The sequence below is a fragment of the Nicotiana tabacum genome, chromosome 21, assembly GCF_000715075.1.
Source record: "Nicotiana tabacum cultivar K326 chromosome 21, ASM71507v2, whole genome shotgun sequence".
Classification (NCBI taxonomy): domain Eukaryota; kingdom Viridiplantae; phylum Streptophyta; class Magnoliopsida; order Solanales; family Solanaceae; genus Nicotiana; species Nicotiana tabacum.
This window is the reverse complement of record NC_134100.1, coordinates 24,189,957-24,200,124: the sequence shown is the minus strand read 5'-3', so window position 1 is coordinate 24,200,124 and position 10,168 is coordinate 24,189,957. Positions and strand designations below refer to the sequence as shown.

Below are 10,168 nucleotides of genomic sequence, written 5' to 3'. Positions count from 1 at the left end.
TAATTTTGAGGTAAAATTTAGTACTGCCTTATCCCTTATTTGGTTACTAATGGTGGAATAAGTTATCATATGACTAAAAATAATATCCGAATAACTTATACCTGCCAGAGGGTGCAATAGTAATCCAAGAATAAGTTATCAGTACAAATCAGTAAAATTGACAATCCCAAAATTAATTCAACATATCAAAGAGTCAATAAAAAATAATATCACGATAAGTAATCCCAATATAACTTATTAAAGTAACTAATCAATAGTTATACTACAGGTAAGCTTTGTTTCATTTACGTGTAATTAGAGTTTTATATGAGCTAATTGTGCAAATAAAACTCTTGACACTGTTTGCCAGATGTTTAGCTCTTTTTCCACACGAGTGAAGGGCCCCTCAAAACAGTGTCAACGCCAACTCAACTTCGCAGACGCCGCCAGTTTTCTGGCATTTCTCTCTCCCAGTCAGCTGTCGCCGGAATAATCACTCTCCGTTCTTTTTAGCCGGAGAGTTTGTGATCGGAGGGAGAATTAGGACCAGAATATAGTCTAGTATAATGAAGGAGGATTTGTGTATGGACATTGATCCTCCTCCGTTCAAGGAGAACATCCTCGCTACGGCAGAAGATTGGCGAAAGGCGCTTGACAAAGTAGTTCCTGCCGTCGTCGTGCTCCGAACCACCGCTTGCCGAGCTTTTGATACCGAATCTGCCGGTGTCAGTTCCGCTACGGGCTTTGTTGTTGATAAGCGTCGCGGAATTATACTCACGAATCGTCATGTTGTTAAACCTGGTAATTAAAATATCCTTACTTTTATCTCAAATTATTTCTTAATGTGTTGATAGTGACTATTAAGCAGAGTTTGGACAAAATTTGAGTATAAGTGGAAAAAAGTTTGTGGAAGCTGAAATGAGTATAAATTATACCCAATCAGGTCACTTAAAAGGTTACTGCAGGAAATTGTACTTAATAACATTGAGTGGTAATCCGACATAAATGATAATTAACTTATAATTCAGTTTAAATATACTGATGGTGTAAAAATTCATTACACTATCATTGTATATAACTTAAATCCAGTTGAAATTATGTTCAGCGATGAACTTTACATAGCAAAAAATTCATAAAAATTGAAAATTGGTGAGTGAAAGTTGAAGATTTGAAAAACTTCAACTGAAATACACTTTAAACAACTATTTCAATATGGATTATGCACTGCCGGAATTTTTTTTTACACCATCAGTGTAATTTAACCGGTTATAGCTGGATACTTATTCTAGGTTATCCGTCAATGATTTTTTTTTTAATAACGATGGTGTGTGGACCAACTTGCGTGTATCTTGACTAATACAATGTCATACTTGCTATCTTCCACCAGCAAGAGATACTAGGTAACTCTGTCCACCAAGTCTTGGATATATGGAAAGAAATCATCTAGTATTTTTACCTCCATTGAGATTTGAACTTGAGATCTCATGGTTCTCAACCCACTTTATTGACCACTAGGCCACACCCTTGGGTCTCCATCAATGATTATTAAATAGAGTTGCTTGCAACTACATTTTAAGTGATTTGACGGGTGTAAATATTTTTTAGACCGTTATTGCATATACCTTAAACTCTTTCAATATTCCACTCAAGTTTGTGAAAATTAAAATTATGTTTGGACATGAAATTCACTTAAAAAGAAAATTCATGAAAGTTGAAAATTTGAAAAACTTCACTTGAAATACACTTCAAACAACTATTTCAATATGTATTTAAGTTATATGCACTAGCTATAAAAACATTTACACCATCACTCATTATAATTTAACTTGTTATTGCAGGGTACTCACTGTTTATTCTAGGTTATCCATTAATGCTTATTAGATAGAATTATCTGCAATTACTTTTTAAGTGATCTGATGATGTAAATAACTTTTACATGTCATTAATAAAACTTAAAACTTTTTCAACATTCCACTTGATGTTTGTGAAAGTTGAAATCATGTTTGGACATGAAATTTCACTTGGAAACAAAAATTCATATAAGTTGAAGATTTGAACTTGAAATGCACTTCAATCAACAATTTCAATGGATTTAAGCTTATGCAAAAGTATTTTACACCATCAGTCTAATTTTAATTTAACATATTGCAGCAAGTTACTCACCATTTACTTTAGGTTATCCATCCATGCTTATTAAATAGAGATACTTGCAGTTACTGGCAATTACCTTTAAGTGATCTGATGTGCATAAAACTTAAAACTCTTTCAGTAATCCACTTGAAGTTCAAATAATATTTCACTTGAAATCCAAAACATCTTGTCGGAACTAGTATTTGCAAATAATAATTTCAGTATTTACAGATACTGTCAATGCTAAATGGGTACTAAGAAAGTAGGGTAATGAGTAAAGCTTAACACAATTCATCATTCTCAGTGGAAGCAAAAGACACTAGATGATTTCTTCCTATTTGCCTAAGTTTTGTGGGGCAGAGTTACTTGGTACCTGGTGGGAGATACCGGGTATTCGGTGGAATGAGGTGCGCGCAAGCTGGCCTGACATCACAACCATGAAAAAAAGAAAACAAAAAGAAAAAACACCATTCCGTTTATCATATAGTTTGAGTTTAGATAACCAAGAGAGAAATTTGGAATTCTTACTTTTGTATTTTGATGGATGTATCACTGTTCATTTGTTTGTAGGACCTGTGGTGACGGAAGCTATGTTTGTGAACCGTGAAGAAATACCAGTTTACCCCATATACAGGGACCCTGTGAGTTCACTTAAACATCGTCTGTCATTTGACTGTTGGATTTTGTTTATGCATTTATTTTGGTTGCACAGTTCTTTCTCCATCTGTACTATCTCAACATTAGATTTGACTCACTGGATATGGCTAGGAAGAGGTACTTAATGAAATGGGGGTAAACGGAAAACTTTTCGGATATCTAAGCCGTGGGTACACTATTGAGAAATCTTAGACACATTCTCAGTGCCTCATACCGAAAGTGAACCTTATTGGAACTAAGACTATTACGTTATTACGTGGCATTTCATAGATATCAATTATGGACATTTAGCTTCTTAGGGTTGTGGCTGTTCCATGGAGCTGCGTCGATCTGCCAAAAGGATTACTTAATCTTGAAACTAGAATCTGTAGCAATGTTAGACATTTTTTGTTAATTCTGTGAACAGGTTGGATTACGAGTAGACTTTTTAGCTTGACAGAAGGTTTATAACCGTAAAAGAGCCGAGTGATATACTTAGAAATTATAATTGGCCTTAAAGATGCTAGGTTCGACTTGTTCGATGTATTAGCAAAGTTACAGTTGATTGTGTAGGATCTATTGTATAGGATGCGACTCGGGAGTGGTTGTGTATATCTTTTATGGATGTGAGCTCTGGAGGTTCACAAGGGGAACTAAGAGAAAGATCAGGGTAATCCCCGACAATTCGATCTTAGTTGAGTCTGCCTGAGGCCTTGAAATTGGCTGTTGTGGACTGTGAGTTTATGTGTTTTGAATCTTTTGATTTTAGTGAATAAGAAAGTGTCATTGTCATATCTATGTTTATAGGTTGTACCGATAAGAGGAGAAGTAACATGCCTTTTCAATGCTCAATTAGATAGAACTGTGTCTCATTGAACGAAGTATACTTTTGGTATTTGATGAATTCTCCAAAGAAGCACTTTTGTCAAAGGCTCGTTTAAGGAGTCGTTACTTAAGCCCTAAAGCTAGGTGCAAAACAAGCTGAGGCTTCTCGCTTAACCAGCTTCAGTACAATCAACAAGGCGCTAAGCCATACACCTATCACCTATGGGCACTGTCATAAAGAGGCGACACTAAATAATAAATATTGCACTTAATTGTATATACTTTTAAGTTCCTTCGTCCATATAATTGTTATTTATGTTTATATTAGTTATTCTAGAATTTTATATATACTAATTTTGTTTTTCTCCACATTTGAGGCTTTCTTTATTAATACCCGCGCTTTATTTGCGGCTTTGCTCTTAAGTCCCCAGCAGGCCTCGGTGCTTTTTTTTTTTTTTTTTTTTTGCTTTTCGCATTTGATTTTAACTCTTAATATCCATTAAGAAAATCTTTGCTCCCTGTGTAGCTATCCCTGTAACAAATACTTGTTGTATGGTAAATCTATCATTTTACTTAGAGAAGTTTCCTTTCAAGCTAACTTCAGCCTTAGCTGTGCCTGAATAACTTTGGATTATCTGCTCATCCTTTTTGAGTCTTGTGTGACTATGAGCAATTCATCATTTTATTAGTCCACTAGTCCTCTTTCTATACGTAACATCTGCTACTTGTGTTTAAGCTTATTTGTTGCTGTTACATTTGTATTAGATCCGAATGTTGCTAGGAGTATGGTTTTATCCAGGAAAAAAGTGATTGCGAGGAGTATGGTTAGTGAATGGTTTTATCCAGAACAAAAGTGTTTGCGAGGAGTTTGGTTAGAGACTTCTATGATAGTATAGGGAAATGTGGGTCTTCTAAAAAAGATTAAAGGGATTCGTAGTATGAGGGTCAAACCTTCTATTTTTGGCCTCAATTCGGACATCAAATTCGTAATATAAGTTAAAATTTGCATAACTAGAAACTAGATAAAAAGTACTATAAACTACAATTTTTTATAATTAAAAATATTAAAAGATAAGTGAAAAAGTTTTGGTCAAAGCAAAAGCTGTTCGATTCCCCAAATAGTAATAATTTTATAAAATGGAATGGAGGGAGTAATAATTTGATGAATAGAGCAGAATGAATGTAGAGGATTCATATAGTCGATTCATCTTGTTTGTGATTGATATATAGTTGATCGATTAGTTGACTAATCCTCTATCATGGATTCCATAGTCTGTTGAACTTAGAAGTTCCAGTTAGCTGAACAAAACACATTATTGTGCGAGAGAAATATCTGAGGTGTTTTCCAGTTCGATGACACTAAGGAATTTGTTTGACTTTCTGGGTGTTGTTGGCACTTAAATGTAGTTTCTGCATTTATATTTTTCTTTTGTGGAATGGATTTCTTGTTCAATGTACAACTTTTTTCTGATCAGGTTGTTCAATGTAAAACTTAACTTGGTCTACTCCGACCAGGCATATCTCTTCCAAGGAAGGTTGTCACTCGTAAATAGTGTGTCAGGTTGAATCCCCACGTGCATACTCCCCTAATCCCTGTTCCAGTGAAGTTTCTGGAAGCAATTTGACAAACAGATGCAATTTTCTTTGGGAAGTCAATGCTGATGGATAAAGATAAATGTGATTAAAATATCAAATGCGAGTACAGAACTTAAGAACATATAACAAGAGCCTTATGTGTAAATGGTTATTCAGAATTGATACTGAAAAAGAGGGATTGTGGAAAGATATAATCAAGTAAAAAATGGATAGTTAATGGTGCACCGACGTCACAACACCTTATGGGTGGTGGTGTGGAAACAGATAAGGAAATGATGGAATGAATTTGAAGTGATGGTAAGAATTTGGGTGGGGAATGGAGGAGAACAAGGATGTGGTGGCTAGAAAACTGACCCCTTAAGGAGCTTTATCAGATCTTGACAGTTTTTCTCACAAAAAAGGCCACATCATAGCAGACTGCTTCAGTGGAAGTATCTAGAAACTCCGCTTCAGAAGGAACCTGCAGGACTGGAAATCAGCGAGTGTGAGTCCACTTATTTCTAGAGTGGAAGGTACGGCGTTAGTGGAGAAAGTCACAACCTCTGTAATGGATGGCTAAGAAGGATGGAGGTTTTGAAGTAAAATCGAGCTATAAATGGAAACAGCACAAGAGGGAGATCCCCAGTGGTCATGGAAGCTGCTATGGAATCTTTGTGCCAACAAAAATGGTTGGATTAGTTTGGATAGCACTCAACGATCCCTGCATCATGCATGGCAATCTTCGAAGAAGAGTATGCAACTATGCAGTATATGTTTCTCAGTCTATCCGGCACCTAGTACTATATTTCAGATCCGTATGGCAAATCTGGTGTATGTTTCTCAGTCTAGTTGAAGTAGTATCAAGGACGGATGACATTGGTTTTTTAAGTGAAAAGTGCAAAAAGGCGATGAGGCTCATGGGGCTTGAAAGGAAAAAAGAAGATGTGAAACACATTCTTCTTTGAAGAAAAATGTACAATTCACTACATTTAATATACCAAACATATATGAATTTAGTAACCCCAAAAAAAGAATTAAGTACTATTATGATCAAATAGTAACTAATATAACTAATGTCATTATTAATACTCCCTCCGTTTCATATTAAATGAGGTACTTTCCTTTTTAGTCTGTTCCAAAACAAATGACACATTTCTAAATTTGAAAATAATTCAACTTTAAACTCGTTCATTTTACCCATTTACCCTTAGTGAGAAGCTTTTATAGCCACACAAATGCTATGGCCCCACAAACATTTTACCCCTTAAGCTTTTAAGACCACAAGTTTCAAAAGTCTTCTTTTTTCTTAAACTCCGTGCCGAGTCAAACTACCTCATATAATATGAAACGGAGGGAGTATACAATAGTGCCGATAATAATCCATCTCGTCAAAGTTGAGATTCAAAGAACTGGCTAGTTCTCTTTGGGTCACTTTGTGCGTCGTTATTTAATGCGCACGCTTTTATAAAGCACATGGCTTTACTTATGAAGAGATAGCCCTCGATTCGCATCGAACTTGAAAGATGCAGTGGTGAGCTGAAGTGAACATAACATGAAAAAGTGGCAAAGACCCTGCGGAAAAACATTCAACTATTTATATTTGGACAACTTGGAAAGAGAGGAACCACAGATGTTTGAGGATAAGTGTTTATTATCTTTGTGAAGTTAAAATGATGACAAGCTTATATTTTTTGAGTAATAGAAATGCCATAGATGCATTGGATCTTTTACAGGAATCTGAAGGATTGAATTCCACACTCATCTATTGCAACATGAGCACTACACACATAAATAGATATTGTTGTGATTTTCGAAAAGTAAAGTGGCTCAACTTGGTGTACTGTTGTGAAGACAAAAATTATGTCTTGAAAGCACTTAAAATATAAGTTAATGCAAAGAGAAAAACACACGTTGCTTCTTATGATTGGCGCATAAGGGGTTTTGAAAAGTATATTGATGTTAGTAGGTTGCACCCAAGGTTGTGTCCAGTGAAGTGAGTTGAGAACCATGAGGTCTTAGGTTCAAATCCTTGCAGAAGCAAAAATATTGTGTGATTTCTTCACATCTGTCAAAGCCTTGGTAGGGTCGCTCGGTGTTTGTGCTGGTGGAAGGTAGCAGGTACCCCATGGAATTAGTTGAGATTTGCACAAATTGGCCCGAATACCACCGATATTTAAAAAAATTGATGTTAGTAGGTTATGTATACATAAAGAATCATGACTCGTAATCTATGCTTCTCATGTTAGAAAGATTTTTGTAAATAAGGGCGAGAGTTGTAGAGATGTCTTAGATTGTTGTGTCAAGTGGCTTCTTTAAGTTGATGGGTTATTTGAGTCAAATATATCAAGGAGACAAATGTTCGGGGAGGAACATATACCATAAAACTTACACATTTCATCTGTTAAATGGAGCTTGGCCTTGACTCAACCCCAAAAGCTAGTTCTAAAAGTGAGAATTCCCCAAGTCCATATAAGGAGACCACCCATCCCCTTCATTGTCGATGTAGGACTCAACACCCCCTCCCACGCCCAGGACTGGACATCTAGAGCGTGGACAATTATGGGGGCCCAACGTCAGAAAATTGGGATGGATCCTGCTTAGATACCATGTTAAATGGACCTTGAGCGTAACTCAACCCCAAAAGCTAGCTGAAGAGGTGAGCATTGCCCAAGCCCATACAAAGAGACCACCCATCTCCTTCATTGTCGGTGTGAGACTCAACATCATCTTCAAGTCTCTTTCTTTCTTTCTCTCTCTCTCTCATTCTCTGTCCCGCTCTCTTTTTATAATGTCTTTTCTTTTGTGTTATCTTTTAAGTAAATTTATGAGTTAAGTTTTGTGAAACTAACAAATATCAAGTGAATAATGATTTTTGTACCTCGTTGTTGTTTCCTCAATTTAGATGAATATATAGATTATTGTGGCTGGGGTGAGTGATGGTAGAGCGAGGTCATGTCCTTGGGTGGGGTGGGGTGGGGCGGGGGCGGAGGCGGGGGCGGGGGCAAGGGTGGTAAGGGAACCGCTAGGCTGGGAATTAGGTCCTGGAATACAGGGACATTGATAGGGAAGTCTATAGAGTTGGGGAAGATTGTCCAGAAGAGAAGGGTCAATATAACGTGTGTCTAGGAGACTAGATGGGTGGGTACTAAGGCAGGAGGGCACGAGAAGTTAACGGGTTTAAATTGTGGTATTTAGGAGGTGCTAGTGGCAAGAACGGGGTAGGTATTTAGTTGATATGGATCTCAGGGAGCTAGTGATAGATGTTAGGGGAGTGAACGATAGGCTAATCACTATTAAGCTATTGGTTGGTGGGTTCACTTTAAACGTGATTAGTGCATATGTGCCTCAATCGGGCTTGAATGAGGAGGTCAAAAGGCACTTCTGGGAGAATTTGGATGAGGTGGTGCGAGGTGTTCCGCTTACCGAGAAACTATTCATAGGAGGTGATTTTAATGGCCATATTGGGGAGACTGCTAGTGGCTATGACGATGTCCGTGGTGGGTTCGGTTTTGGAGGTAGGAAAGAGGAAGGAACTTTGTTGTTGGAGTTCGCTAAAGCTTTCAATTTAGTGATAGTTTTCAAAAGAGGGAGGACCACTTGGTCACTTTCCGGAGTGCGGTGACCAAGACTCAGATTGATTACCTTCTCTGCATGAAGTGTGATAAACGCTTGTACACTGATTGCAAGGTTATCCCGACCGAGTGTTTATCGACACAACATAGACTCTTAGTGATGACTTGGAGATTAAGAGAGAGAGGAAGAAGAGAGCGATATACAGTTTACCTAATATCTAGTGGGAAGTTTTGACTAAGGACAAAGCTCATGAGTTGGGGAGAAGTTTGTGGCTATAGGGAGCTGGAGGAGTAGTGGGGATGCGAGTAGTATGAGGACCACGACAATGAACTGCATAAGGGAAGTTGCTAGAGAGGTGTTAGGGCTCACGAATGGATACTTGGGAGGCCACAAAGAGGACTGCTGGTAGAATGAAGAGGTCTAAGGAAAAGTGAAAGCCAAGAAAGCAACATATTTGAAGCTAGTGGGGAGCGCAGCCAAGGAGGAGAAAAAGACGAATATGGAGTGTTATAAGAAGGTTAAGAAAGAGGCAAAGTTAACGGTCACAATGGCTAAGACTGCAATGTTTGGATGCTTGTATGAGGAACTTGGGGGTGAAGGCGGTGACAAGAGACTGTACAGGTTAGCCAAGGTTAGAGAGAGGAAGGCTCGAGACTCGGATCAAGGGAGGTGCATCAAAGACGAGGAAGGCAAGGTATTGGTGAAAGAGGCGTGTTAGACGTAGATGGCAGACATACTTCCATAAACTCTTGAACGAAGGATGAGACATGATCATCATGCTTAGTGAGTTGGAGAACTCAGAGAGCCAACGAGATTTTGGATTTTGTAGGCATATTAAGGTTGAGGGGTTGATGCAGAAGATGAGCAGGGGTAAAGTGACTGGCCAGACGAGATCTCGGTGGAATTTTGGAAGGATGCGGGCCGAGCAGGCCTGGAGCGGTTTTCTGTATTGTTTAATGTCATTTTTACAACGAAGAAGGTACCCGATGAATGGAGGTGGAGTTTGTTGGTTCCGTTGTACAAGAATAAAGGTGATGTCTAGAATTGCAACAACTATAGGGATATCAAGCTGCTAAGTCACACTATAAAAGTTTGGGATAGGGTGGTGGAGAGGAGAGTGAGGAGAAGTGTGTCTATTTCTGAGAACCAGTTCGGATTCATGCCGGGACGGTCGACTCCAGAAGCTATTCATCTTGTGAGGAGATTGGTGGAGCAGTATAGAGAGAGGAAAAAGGACTTGCATATGATGTTCATTGACCTAGAAAAAGCCTACAGCAAAGTCCCGATGGAGGTTCTATGAAGAAGTTTGGAGGTTAGCGGTATTCCAGTAGCATACACTAGGGTAATTAAGGATATGTACGATGGTGCTAAAACTCGGGTGAGGACTATGGGAGGAGACGCAGAACATTTTTCAGTGATGATGGGGTTACTTCAGGGATTAGCTCTTAGC

The 10,168-nt window shown here is 38.1% G+C and overlaps 1 protein-coding gene across 3 annotated transcripts in view; it reads left to right on the top strand.

The window, feature by feature from the left end:
* Positions 1–333: 333 nt before the first annotated feature.
* LOC107821418 (protease Do-like 7) overlaps positions 334–10,168 on the top strand; it is a 47,945-nt gene continuing 38,110 nt past the window's right edge. For 2 of the 3 annotated variants that reach the window (XM_075242448.1, XM_075242447.1), the window contains exons 1-2: positions 334–780; positions 2,680–2,750. In XM_075242448.1, the coding sequence (XP_075098549.1) occupies positions 546–780; positions 2,680–2,750 (306 nt within the window). In that variant the 5' untranslated portion in view covers positions 334–545. The remainder of the gene's footprint in view (positions 781–2,679; positions 2,751–10,168) is intronic. The other variant, XM_075242449.1, reaches the window with a different exon arrangement.